This window comes from Podarcis vaucheri (genome assembly GCF_965113315.1).
Source record: "Podarcis vaucheri genome assembly, chromosome: 9".
NCBI classification, from domain to species: Eukaryota; Metazoa; Chordata; class Lepidosauria; order Squamata; family Lacertidae; genus Podarcis; species Podarcis vaucheri.
This window is the reverse complement of record NC_138767.1, coordinates 71,002,626-71,029,240: the sequence shown is the minus strand read 5'-3', so window position 1 is coordinate 71,029,240 and position 26,615 is coordinate 71,002,626. Positions and strand designations below refer to the sequence as shown.

At 43.2% G+C, this 26,615-nt stretch overlaps 1 protein-coding gene across 2 annotated transcripts in view; it reads left to right on the top strand.

Annotated features, from left to right (window-relative positions):
- Window positions 1-418: 418 nt before the first annotated feature.
- The window catches only part of SLC34A2 (solute carrier family 34 member 2), a 31,358-nt gene continuing 5,161 nt past the window's right edge, over window positions 419-26,615 (top strand). The window contains exons 1-11 of one of the 2 annotated variants that reach the window (XM_082237392.1): window positions 419-587; window positions 7,558-7,651; window positions 7,777-7,911; window positions 10,721-10,849; window positions 12,973-13,116; window positions 14,646-14,757; window positions 17,553-17,748; window positions 19,582-19,677; window positions 20,493-20,613; window positions 23,974-24,141; window positions 25,797-25,913. In XM_082237392.1, the coding sequence (XP_082093518.1) occupies window positions 7,561-7,651; window positions 7,777-7,911; window positions 10,721-10,849; window positions 12,973-13,116; window positions 14,646-14,757; window positions 17,553-17,748; window positions 19,582-19,677; window positions 20,493-20,613; window positions 23,974-24,141; window positions 25,797-25,913 (1,309 nt within the window). In that variant the 5' untranslated portion in view covers window positions 419-587; window positions 7,558-7,560. Of the gene's footprint in view, window positions 588-1,293; window positions 1,333-7,557; window positions 7,652-7,776; window positions 7,912-10,720; window positions 10,850-12,972; window positions 13,117-14,645; window positions 14,758-17,552; window positions 17,749-19,581; window positions 19,678-20,492; window positions 20,614-23,973; window positions 24,142-25,796; window positions 25,914-26,615 lie in introns of those variants that run through there. The other variant, XM_082237393.1, reaches the window with a different exon arrangement.

Sequence of the window (26,615 nt, the reverse complement as noted above, 5' to 3'; positions counted from 1 at the left end):
GAGTAGCAGGAAGTTACAGTTGATCCACCGCCAAAATAAATTGCCTGAGGAGAGCAGTTCAGAGCCCAATTCCCCCCAATTTATCTGACTCTCTATGTATTGGGTGAACCTAAATTAACAGGGAGAAGGCATCAATATTGGTGTTTTAGCGTAACATCATGTGGACCATGCAAATTAAGTGGGAACGAAAACAAAGTGGACGAGCTCTTATGTACTGTTGTGATGGCAAAATGAGGCAAAGGCATATTCTAGTTTGCCTGGATGTCTTCAGCTAGGGTGGAGGAGAATGTTAATTATATTGTTGACCATGCAAATTGAACACCCTTAATCCAGAGATCCCCAGCACTCATTGGCTAGCTGAGGTGCGGCAGCAACAAAAAAAAAAAAACTGTCTGTGATGCATGCAAAGGTAGACAGTTCTGTTTCCACCTACTCTAGGTGTGATCCACTCAGCAAGCTAATAGAGATAAAGGTGGGAGGTGCACTTGCTTATTTGGAGAGACATTGGGAGTTTTTGAAACACTGAAGATGGTTTTGGATGTAGGAATTTTACTGAGCAGAGATGTGTCTCAGCGGTGACTGACTAGGTATGTACACCAACTGAAATTCAGGACAATAAAATAGAGCAGTCCCAGTACTTTGCAAGTGACTTGCTTGTGAAAGACTGGTTCTTTTCCCAATACGAATCAGCATTGTGAACTTTCTAATTTGCTTACTTACCTTGCGATTCTTTGATGTCATTTGATTTCTGGCTTTGCCGGGGTACGGTTACCCGGAGCGCATATAAATTTTTAAAATCTTTTCTAAAGAAAGGCACTAGGACAGCAGCAGCGGCAGCTGAAACAAAAGCTGAAGTTTTTCTACCTCAGGAGAGCAAATTATGACATCATTTCGTTTTGAAAGGGGTTCTTAACGAGTTTGGAGAGAATTAGACTTGCTTTTTATCTGATCTTTAAAAAAAAAAAAAAAGATCTGCAGCAAGATAAAACTATACCACTAACAGTGCTCTACCAGTCAGGACAAGTTTTTATCTTAAATGAAAAAGAATAACAAAGGATGCAGTGCCTGGCAATTTAGAAGGATGGATGTAATCACCTTTAAACTTTGAAGCACAGGACTATTAAAGTTCCTCCTTTATTGCTGATGGGGTATTTTCTGAGCTAAACTTTGTGCTGCCTGAAAAACTTCAGCAGGTAGCCTTGGCAAACCAGAGGGTGCAATTGGAATTTAACCTGGTGATGAAAGCAGTCCAATACCTGCTCTCTCTATATATTGTAGCTCCCCACAGAGATACCTTTGTAAATCCTTCATTGTCTGTGAAGGAAGGAGCAGGTGAGTAAAAGGAAATCTGAGCTCAAACTTTCCATTGCCTTTATGCTTTCATTGATGTTTGCCTCCCAGGTGCTCCTCTTAACTACCTACCAGATATAGCAGCCTGTTGTTCCAGTGCAGGAAATCTGAAAATTATATGGAATTCTGTTCTGTAGTCTTTTCTTAATTGTACGTCCACTGAGATATTGTAACCCATAGAGGCAACCCACATTTATTAACCATAAAATAGCTGTTGAGTTAAGAATGTTTGATTTCTAAAGATCAAACATATTCAAAGTATGGGAAGTTCATATCAAATGTTGGGTTTATTTTTTATTGTTTGTACAGAACCCCCGCTCATTTTTTTGAAACCATTTAAAAAATATATTTCAAAACTTAAGTTTTACTCAGAGTAGATTCTCTAAAATGAATGAACATGTTATGGCCATTGTTTTCAATAGGTCTACCGTGAGCAAAACTTTGCTGAATACCTACCACAATATACGTCTCGTTGCGTTTTCAGGGTATTTGCAAAAAGATGCTTTTTCTGTGGCTAATTTGCTTTGATGCACTGAGATAAAGAGGTTACACAGTGCTAACACTGTCAGGTGAATATAACATTAGGCAGACATCCACTGAGATCAGGGTAATGGTTTTTCTATTAGATCTGGGTGCTTTCTGGAAGTGGTCATTATGTTTTCTTCCTTGGGATTCTTTACTTGGGTTTGAATGTACTGTATGTTTTATTCAGAGTGCTCTTATGGCCCCAAAGGATAAAAGAGGAAAGCAGCTAACATGATACTTTTAACCGGATCTTTATCTACCGTGAGAGTAGGCAGGCTTTTGAACTTCACAGACATCTTCCTCAGTGATGCAATCAGAGACCTCAAGATCCGTATTTAAATTCTGGGCATTGCACTTCCCCTTGCCTGCACCGAGAGGAACAAATTTAAATGCCGATCGGTCACTGGAGCAAGAAGAACTTGTCCCAGCCAATTTAAACTGGTGTGCACACATGCTTATTAAAATTATGACTTGTTGTATCATGTGCAGCGCTCTCTCTCTCTTCAGTGACATCACTAGGAGTGCTGAGCTGGGTAGGAAAAATAAGTCAACACCTTTTAAGTAATGAAGAAACAAAACACTTTTTAAAAAGCTGAATCTTTTAGTCTAATATTACAAAATTGAGACAGCTGAGCTAGATTCTCGTTTGGTATAAAGTTGCCTCGTCCTGGAGCCATTTGTTGATACAGGCTGACTTGCACGAACTTTTTTTTTTTAATGTGAGTTTGGCAACACCGCATCATTTGAGCAGCATTTGAACAACATTAATGTGCTTATTGTTATTCTTATTGAATATTTTTTTATTGCTCTCTCTCTCTGTGTGTATGTGTCTCTGTGTGTGTACACCAACGTTTTATTTCCCAAGCGATGCTATTTCTGTTTTGAGATCCTAGGGTGGAGTGGATAGCAAGTTGTCTTTAGATGATGGAGACCCAAGCTAAAATCTCTGCCCAGCCGTGAAGTTCAGTGGAGGACCATGACACAGTCCTTATCTCTCAGTCTAACCTACTTTAGAAGGTTATTGTGAGGATTAAAGGGAAATGGAGACACACAGTATATGCTATTTTAAGCCTCACGGAAGAAGGGCTGGGAGAATAACTTGTTAATCCTCCTCACAAAAACCTTGCGGCTAAAGAGAGTAATTTGTCCAAGCCCACAAAATGAGCTTCTGGAAACTGTAGGACTTTAATATAGGTCTTTAAAGCCTGAGTAGGATGAGGTTCCTGCTGGATGCCAGTAGTTCTTATTAGCTGTTTTGTGTGGCAGGAGAATTCCTGTGTGACACGACAAAAAGCACAACCTCATAGACACAAATTCGAATAAGAGGCAGAATAGTGAAGGGAACAGAGTTTTGGGATCGGTTTCAGGAAAGCTATAATCAAATGCTTACTCAGCCATTAAACTTGCTGAGTAACCTTGGGCAAGTCGCTGTCTTTCATCTTTATGTACCTCACTGGGTGAAATTGGGAGAACCCCATGTACGCCTCCCGGAACTGGTGGAGGAAACTTTGCATGAGGATAATTGACAAAAGACAGGATAATTGGCATGAGTAATGAAAACTGCAGGTGCAAATAGATTTCTGCAGCCAAGTACGTTTTCACAAGCGTCCATACCGTGCGAGCTTTTACCATGGAATGTATTCCTGGCAAACATCGCTTTTGAAATGCAAAAAAACAGTAACAAAGATTTAAATATTGCTTGTGAAACCAGTCTGACAGCAGGTGTAGATAATCTATAAACAAATCGTAAGCAATGACAATGAAGAAGGATGAAAGTGGCCAATCCCAGGTGACAGTCCAGTAGGCATTTTGGAACAATTAGTTGTTTTTCAAGCGCAACTCAATTACGGCAGTCCAGTCTGGAGGTTACGGAAACATTAATGTTGTTCATTAACTGGAAGGCCCTGTCTGCATAGACAGTTGACTTTGGAGAGAATACACAAAGAAAATGTTCAACGCTTCTGTTTCTTCAACCATGACCATGGAAAGTTAGCAAGTGTTAAAATGTCTCTCCAAATGATGCTTCAGGCCAAACATACAAGGTTTTGTTTTCCTCTACTTTCGTGTATCCTTCAATATCTGAAGAGAGTACTATTCACATATGAAAATCTAACTGCTTGCTGAGTTAATAAGTGGTTATGATTGATACTACTTTCCCTCAGAAATCACCACTCCTGGTTTTGCTTCAGTTTCTCTTCGTCTGCTCCCCTGTAATTTTGAGTTTCCTAAATTGGGTTTCTTTACTGTATTCACTTGAAGTACAACTTGTCCTTTCATTGGGTTGTCATGGATGGCAAGCCGCAAACAATGCTTTGTAGTCACATACAAGTCACTGGTTTTATACCTCTTTGTGTTATACCCAGGGGAGTACAAATAACCTCTTCTATGGGAGGGAAAAAAACACCGTGAGGAATCTAGCCAAAGAATGTTGACAGTGATACTCCATGAGAGCCAATAAGTCATATTAAGGCTATTAAAGCTTGGGTATGATCCTGTCCGGTAGTTGAGTTCAACAGGACAGAGTTTCACCCCATAGTTTATTCTCCCGCTAGAAGCACTTTCATATGCTTGACATTGTTCAGTAGGAAATATTCACTGTTATACATAAAACAGAGTGAACTTCCATGAAAAATGAGGAGCAAGGTGGCTGAACGAGGGTTTGCCAATGATGTTGTTAGTGTTACAGACCCTCTAAGTGTCCTTATTTTCCAGGGACTTTCCTGATTTAGAAAAGCAGTCCCTGTTTCTGATTTGATCCTGGAATGTCCCACTTTTCCTTAGGATGTCCCTACAGTGGTACCTCGGGTTACATACGCTTCAGGTTACATACACTTCAGGTTACAGACTCCGTTAACCCAGAAATAGTACCTCGGGTTAAGAAATCGTGCTCCAGCGGTGCGGCAGCAGCAGGAGGCCCCATTAGCTAAAGTGGTGCTTCAGGTTAAGAACAGTTTCAGGTTAAGTACGGACCTCCGGAACGAATTAAGTACTTAACCCGAGGTACCACTGTATTTTCATTGGAGAAATGTTGGAGGGTATGGAGTTATCTGACCCCTGAACTGTCTGAAGGCATCCTGTATAGGGAAGTGGTTTGGTTTTTGTTTTTGTTTAAATGTTTAATGTTTTATTATGTTTTTATGCATGTTGGAAGCTGCCCAGAGCCCTGGGGCAATGCAATAACATGCGTGGGGTATAAATAGTAAAATTATCATTGTGGAATGGGACGTCACTATTTCCATCAGAGAAATGTTGGAGGGCATGGTGTTATGCGGAGTAAGAATAATAATTTTTAAGTGTAGACGGTTCAAAGAGTTTGGGCTGCTTTGTGTGAGTTGGATGGGGGACTGTCAGTCACCACTATTTTTTTAATCTGAAACTTTCCAATTCTAAAAATAACCTATTGTTCTTTAAGTTGCATACACACCATACATTTAAAGCATACCTCTCTAAAAATGAAAAAAATCCTGGGAACTGTAGTTTGTTATGGGTGCTGGGAACTGTAGCTCTGTGTGGATAAACTACAGGTCTCGGGATTTTTCTTTTTCTTCTGACGGGTGTGTGCTTTAAATGTATGGTGTACTTTAAATGGCCTTCAATCAGTCCTGTAACAAATTTAAATTAAATACAAAAAATTAAAAACCCTGGGTTTTGATAATTTTTAGGTGGGGCACTTATGCTTTAGTTTTTGAAAGTACACTCTCTAGTCTATGGGTAGGCAAACTACGGCCCGGGGGCCGGATCCGGCCCAATCGCCTTCTAAATCCGGCCCGCGGATGGTCCAGGAATCAGCTTGTTTTTATATTAGTAGAATGTGTCTTTTATTTAAAATGCATCTCTGGGTTATTTGTGGGTCCTGCCTCGTGTTTTTACATGAGTAGAATGTGTGCTTTTATTTAAAATGCATCTCTGGGTAATTTGTGGGGCATAGGAATTCATTCATTCCCCCCCCCCAAAAAAAAATCTAGTCCGGCCCCCCACAAGGTCTGAGGGACAGTGGACTAGCCCCATGCTAAAAATGTTTGCTGACCCCTGTTCTAGTTGCATCCTGGCTCAGGGGTGGAACGAGAAAGATTGGTGGAAAAGTTGTAGAGAAGGACTAGAATTCAAAATCTGCAACAAATCTGCCTGTGAAACTCTAGTCCCAGTTACATATTGTCCTCATTCGGACATAACACTAAACTACAGTTTAGAATTACAAGGCTGGGCAAACCTTGGGCTCATGTATCTGCCTTCTCTTCCTCCGACAAGGAAGAGATGTGCTTTTCTGCAGCGCATGACTAGAGAAGAATCACTGTGCTGAAAGCGATGGTGGTAAGAAGGGCTGAGATCTCACTTTGGTACTTGTGAGCTAAGTCGAAAGCACAGTAGCTTGTTAACTGGACACCTTTAGAATAAATGTACACCTTTCATTCTATTATAACACGATTACTATCACATTAACTGTGTTTATTTGTGCTAGTTTGTGATCACTGTGGTCAGCAGCGTAGTAGCAAGTCGGGGGACATGAAGATCGTTTTTTGGACAGGTCACGTACTAAAGAAGAGGCTTTGTACCTCTTCAAATTAATGCAACCTCAGGGTTACAACATAAAAGGAAAAGAGATTGGGAGGGAGAAAGAAAAAAAACAAACCCAGACACTAGTTCTTGATTAGAGGGTTCTTGTTACTGCCAGATGGAATTGAAAAATTTAAAGGAAAGGAGGAATAAAAAAAAAAAAAGGCTAACAACAATTTAATGTTCACAAAAATGAGCTAGTATCACTCCAGGAAGTCAATCGAATACTTACAAGAAGAAGAAGAAGAAGAAGAAGAAGAAGAAGAAGAAGAAGAAGAAGAAGAAGAAAGGGGGGGGGAGACAGCCATTAGCACTGTCATTTTCTACCAAAGATGAAATAAATGAATTAACAATTAGAGCATAATCCTGCACATATTTCCTCTGTTCAGTGCTGCCTTTGTTCAGTAAAGATGCACAGTTCAGCCTAAAACTGTCCGCATTTAAAGGTAAAGGGACCCCTGACCATTAGGTCCAGTCGTGACCAACTCTGGGGTTGCGGCGCTCATCTCACTTTACGGGCTGAGGGAGCCGGCGTACAGCTTCTGGGTCATGTGGCCAGCATGACTAAGCTGCTTCTGGCGAAGCACAGCAATGCATGGAAATGCCATTTACCTTCCCGCCGAAAGCACTTTGATGTGCTTTCGAACTGCTAGGTTGGCAGGAACTGGGACTGAGCAACAGGAGCTCACCCCATTGCAGGGATTCGAACCGCCAACCTTCTGATCGGCAAGTCTTAGGCTCTGTGGTTTAACCCACAGCGCCACCCGCGTCCCCGTTTAGGTGACATTTAAAATGCTTAGAACTATGTATTTTCCTCTTTAGAGTAGTAAGAGATGAAAGAGTCGAAAGTGAGAGACAATTGTTCGTTTATGTTTGCGTATTTGCTAGATCGATAAATGGGTAGCTCTTTGGGTTTGTTCAGATATTTATTTGTAATGTGGAATGCGAGCTACTTTAGTTAAAATAAAGGGGTTAGGAAATATGCTGTTGATGGCATTCCCTTGAGGAAATGGCATTGGCTCATGCAGGTTAGTATTCAGAGTTGATTGCCTCAGATTCATATAATTAACCCTTTTGCATGGAAATGCTTTGGCTCTGACCTTTCGTTGGTGCATCATCTCTTTGCAGGCGATGGCTCCAAGGCCTGAACTAGCAGGAACAGACGCAAGCAAAGCCCAAGAAAATCAAGTCATGTCTGACAGAGCGATGAACAATTCAAAAGGTACATAAATAGTTACCATCCCTATTCCTATATATCCTATATTAACATTCTGTTTAGAAGCTTGCGAGTTCTATATTCAAGGATAGGTAGGAAACAGTTATTGACTTGCTTGCTGGTTCTCTCAGGTGAAGCGGTTCCTGTAGGAAATCAGCTGGAACTTTTGCCCGCTTACTCCACCATTGCCTTGGCAGCAGAACCAGCGCCAGAATTTGACCCATGGAGTTTGCCAGAGCTCCAGAACACAGGAGTAAAGTGGTCAGGTAAGAACCTGTTGTGGATATTTATACTTTTCCACCTTTAATTTGTGTTTTCTGCATTGCAGGGGGTTAGACTGGAATGGGGTAGCCAACTCCCAAGAGACTGCGATCTACTCACAGAGTTAAAGACTGACAGTGATCTACTCCCTTTTTTGGAGTTTTTGAGTCAAAGTTTTTTTGACTCAATTTGGGCTTTAATTTGGGTTTTAATTTGGGTCAAAGTTTCTGAGCTTTTTTTTTAGGAAGGAAAGTCCTGTTTTCTGGGGTTCAGGGCAAAGATGCTGAGCTTTTTTTAGGGGAGACAAACTTGCTGAGCTTCTTTGGGGGGAGCCAGTGATCTGCCAGTGATCTACCCCAGATGTCCAGTGATCTACTGGTAGATCACAATCTACCTGTCGGACGTGCCTGGGATCCTCCGGGACCCTTCTAACGCTATGATTTTCAAACATTAGCTTTCTAGAAAAGGGTGCAGCAAAGCCCAGGTGGAAGTTGTTTTAATCATTGGCTCTGAATCTTTGTGCCTTTATTTACCTATCAGTACACGGGTGGCGCTGTGGGTTAAACCACAGAGCCTAGGACTTGCCGATCAGAAGGTCGGCGGTTCGAATCCCCGTGACGGGGTGAGCTCCCGTTGCTCGGTCCCTGCTCCTGCCAACCTAGCAGTTTGAAAGCACGCAGTGCAAGTAGATAAATAGGTACCACTCTGGCAGGAAGGTAAACAGCGTTTCCATGTGCTGCTCTGGTTCTCCAGAAGTGGCTTAGTCATGCTGGCCACATGACCCGGAAGCTGTATGCTGGCTCTCTCGGCCAATAAAGCGAGATGAGCGCAGCAACCCCAGAGCCGGCCATGACTGGACCTACTGGTCAGGGGTCCCTTTACCTTTAATACCAAACTATCTGTATTCTCTGATTTGACATGCTTTGTTTTAAAAGTGGACAGCTGAGCAGGCAAAACAACAAATCAGTGCATTGGCTAATGAAAGGTCTCCCATTGAACATGTTGCGTTTCCCATGTTATGGTAGCAGGGGAAATCTCTCAAGTTGCAACCTTCTTTTCCATTTATGTATTTAGGGTGTTCAAATGCTGTTGGGTTCTGCAACCAGGTTGTAAACAAAATTGGTATTGCTGTTGGCAAACAGATCACCTTGGACTCTACGCTGTGTCCATGGTTGATGGTGTCAATGCTGACCTTACTTCTCAACAATTAATTCCATATCTGTTGGTTTCTGCTGGTCTAGTAATCTCTCAAAAGTGGAACGATGCATCTTGTTATTCTAGGGAACCATGGTTTTAAAAAGGCATGTTCATTGCTGTTTCCGAAAAGCTGCCACCCCTCTCCAACTTTGCTTCTGCTTGGGCGGTCATTTGTGATTTACATGACCAAACTATCTTATGGCTGACACATTCCCACTAAATATGTGTTTATTTGGCAACATTCATGATCATTTGATATGCTTGGTACAACTGTGAACCTTGTCTTCCACTACGGAATATATTGTACACCACTCATTCTTTTTAAAAGCTTTCTATGACTGTTATTTTATTATTTTGTAATTATATTCTTCCTGCTACAGGGACGCGGGTGGCGCTGTGGGTTAAACCACTGAGCCTAGGACCTGCCGATCAGAAGGTTGGCGGTTTAAATCCCCGCGACGGGTTGAGCTCCCGTTGCTCGGTCCCTGCTCCTGCCAACCTAGCAGTTCGAAAGCATGTCAAGTGCAAGTAGATAAATAGGTACTGCTCTGGCGGGAAGGTAAATGGCGTTTCCGTGCGCTGCTCTGGTTCGCCAGAAGCGGCTTAGTCCTGCTGGCCACATGACCCGGAAGCTGTATGCCGGCTCCCTCGGTCAATAAAGCGAGATAAGCACCGCAACCCCAGAGTCAGCCACGACTGGAACTAATGGTCAGGGTTCCCTTTACCTTTATTCTTCCTGCTGAACTCAGTGGCAAGACATAATGCCTTGTTGTCCAAAGAGCTTAGAATGGCTTCCACGTGGATTCCCAGGCAGACTCCATTCAGGAATCTTAACAAGCTCAGAAATCCTTTGTTTTCGCAGTGGCTTGTGTCTCCAAACCATTATTTGGCCCCAAAGTTTCATTTTCCGGAGCCCTGTAGTCCTTTGGTGAAGTCTAAGGCAGTTCTCCTCTTCCTGTGGTAGGAAGATCCCCATCGGAGCTGCTTATGTTTTGGTGACAAGTGGAAGTTTAGAGTTGTGGACTGGTTCTGTAGAACCCTCTCTACCCATGGAAACACTTTACCTTCTGTATTGCCAGAGGTAGAAACAAGATGGAGGAGCCAACCAGGCAATTCCATCAGGCGAAGACACCACCTATTAGGGACATATAGTGAATTATTTAAATACACATCAACCTGTGCTGATGTGTACCACAACAGGCAATTTCAGCACTATCTTCCAACGCTTAAAAGTGCATGGGAACTCTGTTGTAATAATCTTCTGCCCCTTTTTGTTTCAAATTAATGATGCTATTTTCCTCATAATATTATGAAATTTGAGTAAAAACATAAAAAAATAAAATTTATCATTCTCACATTTTGCTTTAAGTAGGGTGAGAAGGGGTAATTGTTGTTTTTTTTTAAAAAAAACACCTTATTGGGTTTTTATAGCTTCATAAAAATCTTTTAGCTATGGTTAAATTTTAATAATGAGAACATTCCTTCTGGTTTATCATCCACCAAACTCACAGCATCAGCCTGGACTCCACAGACTTGCATGAAACCGATTGACTGTTGAAAATCAAGTATTAGATTCTTTGCTGTTTTGTATATGCAAACTTGCTTTGTATTTTGCAGAGCTGGATGCGAAAGGCAAAATACTCCGTGTGACAAAAGGATTTGGGAAGTTTGTTCTCTTGCTTGTCCTGCTCTACTTTTTTGTCTGTGCCTTGGATGTGCTCAGCTCAGGCTTCCAGTTAGTAGGAGGTAGGAAAACACTTTCATCATGGTTACCTAAGTCTCTGTTTCTGTAAAAAGGATCTTGTTGAGTTAAGCCTCAGCCCTCCAGAAGAGCCCACTTCAAACAGATGAAGAGAAAAAGAAAGTGTCAGTAAATGAATGCGGACGCCCCTTTATTTGCAAAGGCACCTTTTGTTTTCAGCATTCCAAGGGGGTGTTGACATTGCTTTAGTTTAGCTTCAGGTATTAGTCTTGGATGGTATAGATCAGGGGTCAGCAACCCGTGGCTCCGGAGCCGCATGTGGCTCTTTTACACCTTTGCCGCGGCTCGGGGCGGATACTAGCGAGGGGAGGAGGCGCATTGTGCGCCCCGACACTCCCCACTGTGGCGGGCGCTGCACTGGCTGTGACGTCGCATGGGGGCGGTGCGTGCGTTAGTCATGCACCGTCCCGACGTCACCTTCCCGCCCACCCGCTACATTGTAAGGGGCATGTACTCTGGACACTGTTTTGAAGGGGAGTGAAGAACACACACACAAAGGTAACTTGTTAATTTAACGTTTATTTCTATGAGGAGGAGTAATTCTGAGGGGTCAAACAAAGAAATAATAAAAAAGTGACAAAAAGTTATTTTTATAATGACGAGTTTTGCGGCTCCCAGTTTTTTTTCCTTCGGAAACGGGTCCAAGTGGCTCTTCTTCTCTTAAAGGTTGCAGACCCCTGGTATAGATGGTGTCAGTCGTTGGGATGAATTACAAGTCAAGCTAGACTGTTCTATGGAACCTTAAACTTTTTACAACGGTATTATGTAGTGTGAGATTTTGTGGGTAAAAGAGGGGCTGGGGAAACCCAGCCACATGGGTGGGGTATAAAAAATAAATTATTATTATTATTATTATTATTATTATTATTATTATTATTACTACTACTACTACTACCACCACTTTACAGATTCATGACAAAGGCAGTGAACACACACACACACACACACACACACACACACACACATTCTATGGTTCTATATAGTGATACCTTTCCCAAAACCCTGCAGCTGCTGTGAGAAAGGGGAAGAAGAAGAATGTCTACTGTTCGTTGCTGTCAGTAGTATCTGGACAAGGGATCTCCCACACATCTGTTTTGCCTAGAAAGTATGGCTCCAAGCAGTTTCCCCCTTGCCTCTCTCCTTTCTAAGGGAAAACCTGCTCTTTAGCAATATATAGGAACAAACAGCAATCCGGGGGAAACCCAAATGGCTGTTTGCTTCGATTGAGTGGTTTTAATTGGGGGGAAGGAATGGGACAAGAGGAAGTGTCGATATAAGCCCAAAGTCAGGAGTCCTCAAACTTGGCCCTTCAGATGTTTTTGGCCTACAACTCCCATGATCCCTAGCTAGCAGGACCAGTAGTCAGGGATGATGGGAATTGTAGTCTCAAAACATCTGGAGGGCCGAGGTTGAGGAAGCCTGCCCTAAGTCTTGGGGTGGTTTTGCCTTTGCATCAGAGCAAGCAGTTATTTACTCTTCCATACATGAATGAATGGCAGCCAAAATATTTTATACAGGAGGCATAAGAGTGGGGTTATCTGGGGGGTGGGGGTAATCTCTATTTAATGGCATAGGAAATACCTTTGGTGAGTCAATAATCACCCCTGCCACAATACGCAGAGCTGCCCCCTGGCTTCAACATCCTGCTCACACTAAAGCACGACAGAAAATTGGAAACTGGGTTTTCTACATATAGGTCTTCTTCTTTGGCGATCACTCGTAGCCAAGTAAGATTGTCTTCCATAAACACGGTTTTAACAGTGAGTCCGTAAGTGACTGTGGAGGCCAATTCTGGATCCACACATCCTTCCACAGTGGGGACATAGGTTTCCAGGTGGGAGTTGATCATGGTGAGGGTTTGCCAAGCGTGCCTTCCTCTTAGCACATTTCTCCCTTTTGCCCTGAGTTCGAGCGTCTTCAAAGGCCATGTCACCTTTGGTCAAGGCTGTTCTCCAATTGGAGCGACCGCAGGCCAGTGTTTCCCAGTTGTCGGTGTTTATACTACATTTTTTTTAGATGTTGGAACCATTTAGAAGTTGGAAACTGGGTTGTCTGCATATAGGTAGCAATTATGTTATTCAAAGACACAATCTATCTTTTTTTGTAGGCAAAGCAGCAGGGGACATCTTCAAAGAAGGCTCCGTGTTAGCAAATCCTCTTGCAGGCGTAGTGATTGGCCTTCTGGTGACAGTCATGGTGCAAAGCTCAAGCACGTCCTCATCCATCATCGTTAGCATGGTGTCCTCTTCAAGTAGGTTAATGGTACAAAGGATTGGTAGTTAATGGATGTTTTAGTTGAAATTCTTGCATTGCAGGGGGTCATCCCTTGGGGTCTCTTCCAACTCTACAATTCTATGATTATAACAGCCGTACAAGAAATATTTAAAATAACTAAGCAAGTATTAGACATCACTCCAGAATTGGCCCTACTAAACATCTTCCAAGACAACAATGTTCATTTACACCACAAAGAACTCATAATCCACCTACTTTCAGCAGCCAGAAACACCATAACCAGACACTGGAGAGACCTGTCAGGAGTAAGCATGGACCAATGGTACCAAATAGTATGGGAAACAGCCCTACTAGAAAAATTAACCAATAAACTGAAACTGACACGGGGACAAATAGAAGAAGACGCCTTCACCCCGGTATGGCTCCCCTTTATCACATAACACAGCCCAACAAGACAATGACAAAAATCCACCAACAGCATGCAAATCAATATGGCTAACCTGATCCAAAACACCCACCCACCCCACTCACACACGAAAACAAAGATCACCACAGCCAATCACAAACAAACAACCACACCCTAGGCCAACCCCAACCTCTCTCACCACCAAAGGAACACAAGCGAACAGCAGAAAACCTACATGAGCAAGGCTGACACCAAACTCTACATACATTAAGCATAATAGAAACACCGCCACCCCACCCCCACCCATCTTCCCCCCTCCACCCCTTTTTTTCTCCCCCTAATGTCTCTACATATGAAACGGATTTGTAAAAATGTTACATGGAAAAAATACGAGAGACATTACACATACTTCGGTAAACCAAGAACATCTTTAATAAAAAATAAAAAATTCTATGATTATAGATTTGTACAGGTCATCCTGAAAGTTGTGCATGCACAAATATAGAGAGCAAAGGGGATATTGGAAAAATATTTTCATAAAAAACTACTATGGGAATATCATATTGGAAACAGGAACAGACAATGTGTTTGGTGTGCCTTTTCTGTTGTAAAGATAGGAGGAAGTACACCTGATAGAACGCTGCCTTTCTGAGTAACTCTTTTAAGTTGTGTGAGACTTGGTCTGGATTTTGTAACCCTGGGTAGGAAAGGACTCTTAGGAGCAATGTTGTGGGAAGAGCCAAGGTCAGTCTGTGGTTGCAGAGCATTTATTTCAATCATTTGATCCAGGGGGAGGGGGGAAATGACAGGGGAAAAGGCAACCCTGCAAGTTTAAAATATAAGACGGAGTCTAAAATATAAGACGTAGAAAAATATTTTCCTGTTGGAAATTGGGTTGTAATGTTTTGGCAGATGACTTAGATCCGAACCCCACTGTGATCTCATTTAGCCATGTTCTAAACGCAACAGTTGGTGCTTTCTCCATATTCTGATTAGTGCAAAACAAGCTTTCTGATCCTCAAGTTGGTTACTTTTGTGTCTCAAGAACAAAGGAAGGTCCTAAGTTGGTTCAATGTACTGTAGATGCCAACACGGCCCATCTCTTCCATTTTTCATCTGTTGCTTCCAATATCTTGCAGTACTCAGTGTTCGGCATGCAATTCCGATCATGATGGGAGCCAATATTGGTACTTCCGTCACAAACACCGTTGTGGCGCTCATGCAAGCTGGAGACAGGAACCAGTTTAGAAGGTACCAGTGTTTTAAACTTAAGCTACAATCGATTATAGGAGCAGGTTGTGATATTTAACTGTAGAAATTCCCAAAATGTATGCAATGACATTTTTATTTATACTGCATTACAGTATTGCATGATATTCTGTGAACCCCCTGAGATCTTTTGATGAAGCATGGTATATAAATTTGATTAAACGGTTTCTTTTACTGGGCAGTTGAGAAAAACACTGATTGCTTCCTATATTATCTATAAAATTAAAATAGTAAACAAATAAATTAAAGTACGTCACTCTGTTTTCCGCCTTTCTCACCCTAACCTCAGTGGCTACATGCTTAAGACATGCTCTTAGCACACAAGAATACATTATGCATCTGCAAAATGTGCAATGATCGGGCTAGATGAATATTGGTTGAAGCCTTGCAACAGTACTAATATGCAGGGGTGAAGTATCCCCCGAAATATGGGCCTTTATAGTCTGGGGGCCCTTGAGCACAGGATAGCAGTGAGTCCCTCAGCCATTCCATTTCTCCTCATACCATGTCCCCCTCCTTGACCCATTGAAACTAAAATGGTTGTTGCCCAGTAGGGCAGTTCTCTGTGGTCAAAGAAAAACACGAGCATTACTATTTCACTAGTTGCCTTTTTTAAAAAAATGTTAATAGTATAACATCCTACAATACTTACAAGCAACTAACATGACTAGTGAAAGCACCTTCTTGTATAGGGTGCATCTGAACTGAGCAGTAAAGGTCCTGTCGTGACCGACTATGGGGTTGCGGCGCTCATCTTGCTTTATTGGCTGAGGGAGCCAGCGTACAGCTTCGGGGTCATGTGGCCAGCATGACTAAGCCGCTTCTGGCGAAGCAGAGCAGCGCACGGAAACACCATTTACCTTCCCGCCAGAGTGGTGCCTATTTATCAACTTGCACTTTGATGTGATTTCAAGCTGCTAGGTTGGCAGGAGCAGGGACTGAGCAACGGGAGCTCACCCCATCGTGGGGATTCAAACTGCCGACCTTCTGATCGGCAAGTCCTAGGCTCTGTGGTTTAACCCACAGCACCACTGAGCGGTAGCACAGCTAATTGTGTGGGGGAAGAGTTTGTGGTCTTATTTAGATGAATGAACTTTGTGTTGTTCCTGTGTCCATATGACTGCCACACCTTGTGTTGTGGAGCATGTGCTCCTTTCATTATCTGCACATCAGTGCTGCTTGTTTGTGTATTGTACCCTGGGATTGTGAGATTGACGTCACAAATAAATCTTCTTAAGCCAAATCATATCTACCCTACATTTGTACAGTAACCTTTTTATACAGTCCTTGTCATAAAACAGCGTTGTGAGATTGGTCGTTATTAATCTTTTATTACTGAATCCAAGAATTAATAATTTGCCTGATGATTGTTTTATCAATCGGTGGTTGCTTGGGAGTCCTCAGAGTTTACCTGATGGGGTTTTATCAGATGCCGCACAGTTTCTTTAACTGACTTTGAGCATTGGTGCCATTGCCTGTTGAAGTTGTCCCAGGCTATCTGCACCACATAGCAAACATCGTCGTGCTTTACTCTCTGCATACTTGCAAACGAAGCAGACATTTTGAGACAGGGCTGCCGACTCTGTAGGGACGAGTTGTCTTTGGCCCCCACAATATCCGATGGGAGGGAGGCCGGGCCCCCTCAGTGATGAGGGGGCAAAGAGGCCAAGCCAAGCACAGTATAGTTTCAGTGCCCAGCCCCACCTGAGCGTGAGAGAGGAGGAGCCGCTGGCCACCCCCCAAAATGTGACATCGCACACGCACCACATGCCAGACACGTGATGCCACAAGAGCGCATTGTGTGACAGGCTCCCTCAATCTTGGGCGCAACTTGGTGCCTCTGTTTTGAAGGCAGCATAGGTTTCCAGTGCTCTCTCCTCAGTTGTGAACCAGGATTAAGTAGCACCACTCCTGAGAAGCGGCTTAGTCATGCTGGCCACATGACCCGGAAGTTGTACACCGGCTCCCTCAGCCAGTAAAGCAAGATGAGCGCCGCAACCCCAGAGTCGGCCACGACTGGACCTAATGGTCAGGGGTCCCTTTACCTTTGAGGGACACGGATGGTGCTGTAGGTTAAACCACAGAGCCTAGGGCTTGCCGATTGGATGGTTGGCGGTTCGAATCCCTGTGACGGGGTGAGTTCCCGTTGTTCGGTCCCTGCTCCTGCCAACCTAGCAGTTCAAAAGCACGCAGTGCAAGTAGATAAATAGGTACCTAAACAGCATTTCCGTGCACTGCTATGGTTCACCAGAAGCAGCTTAGTCATGCTGGCCACATGACCGGGAAGTTGTACGCCTGCTCCCTCGGCCAATAAAGCGAGATGAATGCTGCAACCCCAGAGTCGTCCACGACTGGACTTAATGGTCAGGGGTCCCTTTACCTTTACCTCCTCAGTTGTGAATGAGGACCAAGTATCACCACCCCTGAGACTTCCTGCCATCTGTGGAAGCCAGGAATGCTCAGCAATAGGAAGCGTGAGCACTGAGGTGGCAAATTTCCTCTCTTGTTCTTAATCCAGACCCTCCAAGTGTCCCTGTGTTCCAGGGACAGTCCTAGATTTACAGAAGTCTTCCCGGTTTCTGATTTGATCCCAGAATGCCCCACTTTTCCTTAGGACTTCCCTAGTTTCATCAGAGAGGTGTTGCAGGGTATGTTAATCTACCGTGATAAAGAGTAGATTACTTGCTCTTTTCTCTAACAAGAACGTTAATTTACCTTTCTTTGGTGTCTTCCAGCATGTGGGTTTACCCTTTTGTCTTCCTTTGCTTTTTCTGCAGAGCCTTCGCCGGAGCAACAATCCACGATTTCTTCAACTGGCTGTCTGTGGCTGTCCTATTGCCTATTGAAGTGGCCACACACTATCTTTATCACCTCACCAATGTCATTATGAACTCATTTCAGCTTGAAAGTGGGGACGATGCCCCTCAGCTGCTGAAAGTGATCACTGATCCACTTACAAAACTTATAATCCAGGTAGGTGCTTTCCTCGGTTAGTTAATAATTGCCGAAGCATCTTTAGGTACTCAGATATGACTTGTCCCTCCCTAATAGTATTGTCGTTCTTATGGAGGGAAGGCTTCTGAGCAGACGTTATTGTTATTCCCATGAGTTAGAATCTTGTTTTTGAAAAATATGCTTCTTAGAATGTGCACTTTGCCTTCATAGCTTGACTTCAAAGTATAAGAGGGAAAACAGGATCAGTAGCTGAGAACTGATTATAAACCCTCTCTCTCTTTCTCGTATTCTTTTCGTGTATAAGACGCCCCCTATTTTTAGGGACTCCAATTTAAGAAAATAGGGACTCCAACTTAATAAAATAGGGTTGAGATTGCCCCATGTATAAGACAACCCACAGTTTTACACATAATTCTAAAGAAAAAAACCCCGAGTCTTATACATGGAAAAGTACGGTGTTTCAGTTTCCTGACATAATAAACATGAAAACCTCACAACATTACAATAAAAATAGATTAGAATTGGTTGGAAGGAGTCGTGGGGGTGAGCTAAAGCAAGCTCTGTGAAACCCAGAAAATTCAGTGCTTGAGCATCCCAAACTAATGGATGAATATTTTCAGCAAAGGCAGTCTACCCCACCAGCCCTGGTCGTAGGTTCCAATGTTGAACAGCTGTTAAGGAATTTCTCCTAATGATCAGCTGAAATTTATCCTCATGGAACTTAAGCCCAATCAGTCTAATTCTGACTTCTGTGCCCTTCAGAGTTTGAAGAGTGCTATCAGGTGTCGCCCCCACTCCGACGTCTTCCTTTCTTTTTTCAGGCTAAGCATACCTATTTCCTTTTTACTTTTCCTCTTAGGATTTGTTTCCCATACTAACTGCCCTCACGGGTACAGGAATGAAGTCCCGAGAGGGAAGGGCATGCTACTTAAAGACAGGCCCAATTGGCTTAAGACCAAAGCGCCAATAATGATTCCACTCCCTTTTTGTAGATGCCTTTTCAGCTGCTGTGATAGGAAAAAAAAGTTTAATATAGTGTTGTGTGGAGGTAAAATACAGAGAGGCCCCATATATTATGGTGTTACAGTGCGTACCATGTGTTGATCTTCGGCTAAGTGTTGTCCCGAACTCAGACCCAGGTGGCTTAAATGTCTAGCCAGAGGACCAGAGTGAAGTCTTCTCCCCTTCGGTCCGCCATCCAAGCTCTGCTTAGGCGGGATATCCTGTCATCCTTAGCAGCTGCACAGGGTGATTCCCCAACAGTTGGTCCTTGAGGCAGTCCTGGGAATTGAGGGGCGTCCGCGAAGGGTCACAACTGCCAAGGACCAGATAAGCAGCCGTTATAGTGTTACAGTACATGTTATGTGTGGGTCAGAGATTCTGATCCTTGCAGGATCCCCTCCCAGCGGAATATAGGCCACTAAGAGTTGCAAGTCTAAACCACTGAGCCTCTTGGGCTTGCCGATCAGAAGGTCAGCGGTTCGAATCGCCACAACAGGAGTGAGCTCCTGTTGCTCCGTCCCAGCTCCTGCCAACCTAGCAGTTCGAAAAAACACCAGTGCAAGTAGATAAATAGGCACCGCTCTGGCGGGAAGGTAAATGGCGTTTCCGTGCGCTGCTCTGGTTCGCCAGAAGCGGCTTAGTCATGCTGCCCACATGACCCGGAAGCTGTACGCTGGCTCCCTTGGCCAATAAAGCAAGATGAGCACCGCAACCCCAGAGTCAGCCATGACTGGACCTAATGGTCAGGGGTCCCTTTACCTTTACCTTTTAGAGTGTGACAAAGAGATGGAGGAATGTATTATTAAATGATGCAATAAACCAAACCTTATTTTCCATTTGCTTTAACAGCTTGATAAGTCGGTGATAAGTGCAATTGCTACAGGCGACGAGGAAGCAAAGAACAAAAGCCTAGTGCTAACGTGGTGCGAAACCAAGACCGAAGTGGTAAGTATTATGTTCCTGTGTTCCATAATGTACATTAGATATTGTATCGTCATTAAATAAGCAGACTACGAACCTCCAGAAGGGGAGGCTTTATCCAGCCTCAAAAAAATAATAATCCTGAAATTGGCTTTACAATTCTTCTTTCAAAGATTATCTTTGAAACACAATTTTATTCTAATTTGATTAATACCAAACTTTTTATTAAATTTGTTTGTTATGAAACAATTTAAGAAATAAAAAATAGGGAAGGGAAGACCTCCCAGGGTGAGAGACGAGGATTAAGAGCTAAGAGAGAGAGAGAGAGGAAGGAAGGAAGGAAGAAGGAAAAGAAGGAAGGAAGGAAGGGAGATTTAGCTTTGAAATTCATTGTTTGGATTGGCACAATCATACTACTTAGCATTTGTATAATGCTTTAGAGTGTTCAAATACATCCAAGCTCTGCTTGGCAAGGTAGATTAATAACAATAATATTATTATTATCCTCATTAATAGAATACTTTTCATTATGATGAGTGTGGGAGAGAGGCCAATAGAGGACTCATCCATTAGAAATATCCTACTTTCACAACTGTAATGAGTTCTTTTGAGATGCGCAATAGATCATTACAAAAAACAACAACCCTGAGATCTTTCCCAGTCTGCATCTGTACTGGAATTGTTTTAAATACGTTATTAATAATAATAATTATTATTATTTCATCACATGTTTGGCAATGCTGGGCTCCTTTGCAGGGAAAGGGTGAGATTACAAGTTTAATAAATAAATACATGTGGAGTGTTTATTTCATTGCTCTGCTTTATTTGTTGATATCTAGGATCCAATGAATGTTACTATCCCACCGTGGGAAAATTGCACCTCCCCAGACCTCTGTTGGAGAGATGGGAACTTGACCTGGACGATACGAAATATATCCACCACAGAATATATAAAAAAATGTAAGTAAAACGCCGCTTTCTGTAGCTCGTAACGCGGAGCTTTGTCGGGCTCTCGAGTCCAGCAGCCCATCTCTGCCCCTTGCATTGTAAAACCTCTTCGCAGAGACGGCACAATATAAAATATTATGGCAATGGCTCTCTTTCAGTGGGTGTGATTCAAACGTTGCAGTGGTGCCATTCTGATCAAAGGTATGCCTGTACAAAAATGAAATGTGCAGTGTGTGAGAGAGGGTTGTAGGGGAGGCGCTATAATCTTGGCTGGGGATTTTTTCCAGCACTGGAAAATTGTAGAGGCAATACACCCAAACTGCTTGTGGTGCACTGGAAGACTGTGATTGTTGCGTGTCGAGGTCCCCAGGTCCACCCCAATAACTCACACATCACACAGAAGTTTTTGTTTAAGATTTTTGGCATAATTTTGGCCACAACTTTATTAAAATACAAATTTGTGAGTGGTTGCTTAGGCATTGTTTGCGACTATCTGCCCCCACCGTGGGGGGACAGACTGACATTCCGCACGCCTGTGAAAGTCAGAAAAGGGGAATACACTTGGGGGTAGCGACGGAGCAGGGAACCTGCCCTCACCCCAAATGCAACCAGGAGCTCATTGCTATGGCCCGAGCCCCCTTGACAGAGTGGACAAGCAATAGTTAGCCCCCAATTCCTTTAACGGAATCCCTTGCAGCAGCAGCATTAGAGGGGCAGGCACAGCCAATCCATGCCCCTCAACCAACCAAACCATAAACCAATGCCTAACCGCGAACCTTACAAGTTGTGACAATTTGCTACGCAGTAGGCAAAAACCAAATGGCCCCAGCCAATCAGCCAGATGGACAAAATTCCTACCAGGCCCCCGCTCCAAAGCAGACGACCCCATGACAGGCATAGCAAGGTCAAAGCGAACAACCCTAATTCTAGGTGTGGGGGGGACGGGCAATCTGATGCACGGGCGAAAAGAGGAAGCCCTAGCCTCGTGCAAGGAGTTTTAGCATTTCTGGCTGTCAATCAATAAATGGCAACATTAACTTCTTCCCAACAACAAGGGAAGCCCCAATCGCATCAGTGGCCAACGATCAGTTAGCCCGCCCCCAACTTTGGAGTGTCCTGGCGGCCCCCACCGCAACACGTGCTCTCCATAAAGGAGAACACGCTTTCCCAGAATCATAGAATTGTAGCGATGTCCATCAGCTATACTGCTTTATATTTTTAAGGAACCGGAATAATAATGTAGGTTTCCAAACCTATATGAAAGCATCAAATAAGACAACCCAGAATAAAACACTTCAGAAGAAAATCAGATATAAAGTATACAGTCAAAGCAACATAATTAACAGGAAACTAAAATTATTTTATTTTCCTGTTTAGGGAAGCTTTTAATGTTTGATGTATTACAGTATTTTAATATTTTTTTGGGAAGCCACCCAGAGTGGCTGGGGAAGCCCCGGCAGATGGGCGGGGTACAAAAAAAATATTATTATTATTATTATTATTATTATTATTATTATTATTATTATTATTATTATTACTATTACAAAGAACGTACAGAATGCAAAAGTAACGCAGCAAAGTTAACAAAAAAGTCACCTTAACATTTCGAAATAAAACATTACTAAAGGACATCAGATATAAAATGCACATTGGAAACAGCATAATTAGCAAGAGAATAAAGTATTATCTTTTCTAATATTAATATTTTACTGAAAGAATGTCAAATATGAAGAAAAAAAGTGATACAGAGAAAAAAAGGGGAAGGTGAGGGGAAAGGATGTGTATAAGAAAATATATACATATATACAAAAATACAATGTAATAAAGTATTACCTTAAGCATAGAACATGGGTAGACAAACTAAGGCCCGGAGGCCGGATCCGGCCCAATCGCCTTCTAAATCTGGGCCGCAGACGGTCCTGGAATCAGCGTGTTTTTACATGAGTAGAATGTGTCCTTTTATTTAAAATGCATCTCTGGGATATTTGTGGAGCATAGGAATTCATTAATTCCCCCCCCAAAAAATATGGTCCGCTCCCCTACAAGGTCTGAGGGACAGCCCCCTGCTGAAAAAAATTGCTGATCCCTGGCATAGAACGTATCTGCTGCTATTGCTGCCAGTCTGCCCATGGCAGATCAGTGTGGGCAGCGGCTGTGGAAGTTCAGACTTGATGACCTCGGTTTGCACTCAGAGACAGCCAAGACTAGTAGTTCTTCAATGCCAGGCATGTTCAATGCGTGGATTGCAATCGATCAGTTGATCGTGGGATGAATGTTCGTAGATCGTGTGCCTGCCCCCTCAGGGGAAGCAGCCAGTACCCGCCTGCCCCCCCCCTGCACCCATCCCTGGGTGGTAGATCACTGCCAGTTTTTATATTGGATTGTAGATCACAGCCTACATCAAGTTGGACGTTCCTGTTCTATGTCATCGATGTTGTCAAAACCCCAAAAATTCAAATGCAACGTAAAACATGCAGTGTATCTCATCTATCTGCCCCAATGCATGCCAGAATAGGTAGACCCCTTGGGAAATACAGTGGTACCTCGGGTTAAGTACCGTATTTTTCGCTCTATAACACGCACCCGACTATAACACACACGTAGTTTTTAGAGGAGGAAAATCCGTAGGCATGCCATCCGTAGGCATTCCCTCCATAACACGCACAGACATTTCCCCTTACTTTTTAGGAGGAAAAAAGTGAGTGTTATGGTGCAAAAAATACGGTACTTAATTCATTCCGGAGGTCCGTTCGTAACCTGAAACTGTTCTTAACCTGAAGAACCACTTTAGCTAATGGGGCCTCCTGCTGCTGCTGCACTGCTGGAGCACGATTTGTGGTCTAATCCTGAAGCAAAGCTCTTAACCTGAGGTACTATTATTTTTGGGTTAGCGGAGTCTGTAACCTGAAGCGTATGTAACCCGAGGTACCACTGTACAGTCATACCTCAGGTTACAGCCGCTTCAGGTTGCATTTTTTTCGGGTTGCGGACCACCGAAACCCAGAAGTACCGGAACGTGTTACTTCCAGGTTTCGGCGGTCGCGCATGCGCAGAAGTGCTAAATCGCGCTTTGCAAATGTGCAGAAGTGCGGAATTGTAACCTTCGCGTGCACAGATGCGGGTTGCGAACGTGCATCCCGCACGGATCACGTTCACAACCCGAGCGTCCACTGTATAGCATTGGTATATTTTGGATGGATAGATATAGGAAAAGGTTTTTTTTCGTTATCATTGTTTCCACATGCAGCATCGCCATGGAGGTGAGGGGAGTTGCACTTGCATGGGGAATAACATGCAAACTTGACAGCTCCCAGAGCAGACTAATTGTGTGTGTGTGTAACTAAAAGTTCTGTATCTCTCCTCCTCCTATAGGTAATCACATTTTTGTAGACTCAGGTCTCTCAGAAACTGCCGTCGGCCTCATTCTCCTTGCCTCCTCGCTGCTCTGTCTGTGTGTTTGCCTGATACTCATCGTTAAATTACTGAATTCCGTCCTGCAAGGACAAGTAGCAAATATTATCAAGAAGACATTCAACACGGGTAACAATCTCTCTCTTTCTTTTTATTACATAGCCTAACAAGTAGAAATACGTTAAGCACAATGTATAATGGCTTTTCTTGTCCATAATGCAGTGGAATCAATAAAAGCTAGTGCAACATGGACTCAGTGGGGCATATATTTTTGTCTCTGGAGGAACGGAATGGTTTTTATCCAGCTCTCGTCCCGGGTCATAAGTGGCCAGGCAAGCCCATTCTGTCAAATGTCATATTTGGACTTTTTAAGGCAAAATACAAAACAAACAAACAAAAAACCACACCTGCATAATTAATTTTTTTTTTAAAAAAAACTATAAAGCGCTTAGAAAGCGGTCTGAGGACTTCCATGTCTCTTTCTCTTTCCCCCTTAAAAATCATTTGCTGTTGCTTGCCATGCTTGTTAAAAACTTTTGACCAATAAGTCCCTGGAAGCAACAGTATGCTATGAGGTACCATCTCTCCCTTGGTAATTGTAAGGACAAAAAACCCCATTTGCTTCTATGTACCTATGGGGATGAGTTTACAGCGACACTGTATGGGGGAAAGAAAGATGGCTGCCTGATCCATTGGATACAGACCAGGAAGGTTCACTCCAAATTGTGGAGCAAACTGAAATATTTCCCCATTCCTGCTTTTGCCTGTACCTATATATATCACCAAGACGCGGGTGGCACTGTGGGTTAAACCACAGAGCCTAGGACTTGCCGATCAGAAGGTCGGCAGTTCAAATCCCCGTGACGGGGTGAGCTCACGTTGCTTGGTCCCTGCTCCTGCCCACCTAGTAGTTCAAAAGCACGTCAAAGTACAAGTAGATAAATAGGTACCACTCTGGCGGGAAGGTAAACAGTGTTTCTGTGCGCTGCTCTGGTTCGCCAGAAGCAGCTTAGTCATGCTGGCCACATGACCCGGAAGCTGTACACCGGCTCCCTTGGCCACTAAAGCGAGATGAGCACCGCAACCCCAGAGTCAGTCACGACTGGACCTAATGGTCAGGGCTCCCTTTAGCTTTTTATATATCACCAAATGAAAAGGACTGGGCTGCAAAGAGGGGGGGAATGTTAGAAGCCCTACAATTTTTTTGACACTCATCATACATTCATGAAACTGCATGGAAGCTGCTTCCTGTGGTCCTTTTCCATTTGGATATGTGAGTTTTCCCAACCAGTTGGCAATTTTTCTTTTCCTGAGGGGCCAATTGGGTGGAAGAGACCCATCTGTTTGGCCTTTACAGCATTTGTACACTTACTGAAGTAGCAGATCAGAAGTATAGGGCGGGATGTTTGTGAAAGAAACTTTATTCTGCAGTAAATCTATGAGGCAGGGGATATTTCAGCCTCACCCAGTAAAGTATCCCTCAACCTGATTCAAAAAATATATAATGGTTGCACTCCAAGCTCTGTGATTCAGAAGGTAGGGTGCCAAGCAGGAAAAGGCAACAAATGAAACTTTCCAAACACAGAAAGTGTTCTATGAGGCAAGCATACCTAGCGAACAAGTCACCACCTTTTAGCTTCTTATTTCAGGTGAGGATCAAATGACTTTCAAGTTTTCTGGCAAGTGGTTTAAGTAGGGCACCCTGGTGTTTAGCTAAACAGTTCCACACATAATTTTGAGCAGAATATTCTGACTCTGATGCCTCCTTTACTTTTGTTTTCCAGATTTTCCTTATCCGTTTGCTTGGCTGACAGGATACATGGCCATGGTAGTTGGTGCTTTCATGACTTTTGTTGTTCAGAGCAGTTCCGTGTTCACATCTGCTATTACTCCACTTGTTGGTAAGTGTTGTGTGGAAGCATTTTAAGTAACGGTTTTTGGGGTGGGGGTGTTGAATTAGCCTAACTTTCAGCTACCAAAGTTAGGAGCAAATGAGGTAATTCCAGGTTTTTTTATGATACCATGTATATTTTTGTCAGATCTTTTAAAGAAACAAAAACAAATCTACACGATAGACCTGCCTAGATCTCTAGTGGTAGACTATGGCATAGAAATGGAAACATTTCCCCCCCCCTCCTCTGCCCCCCATCTCTTATGACGTGGCCTTAGACTGATAGTCCATTGCCATGCTTCCAAAATGGGGCCTTGAAAGAAATGGAGTCTTGCTGTAGACACAAATATACAATACACAATATACAATACAAATATACAATACAAATATTCTATTCTATGCATGGGACTGCCTTTGATGACAGTTCAGAAAATTCGGCTGGTTCAGAATTCAGCGGCGAGATGTTTTCAGCATAGAACACCGATTCTGGCCCAACTGTCCTGGCTGCAAATTAGTTTTGGGGCCCAATTCAAAGGGCTGGTTTTGACCTATAAAGCATTAAATGGCTCAGGACCACAATGCCTCAAGGATCCCATATGAACCAACGCGGACCCTGCAATCGCAATCCGAGGTCCTTCTTTGTGTGCCTCCTCCACAAGAGGTCTGGAGGGTGACAACAGGAGAACGAACTTTTCCTGCAATGGCTCCCTGC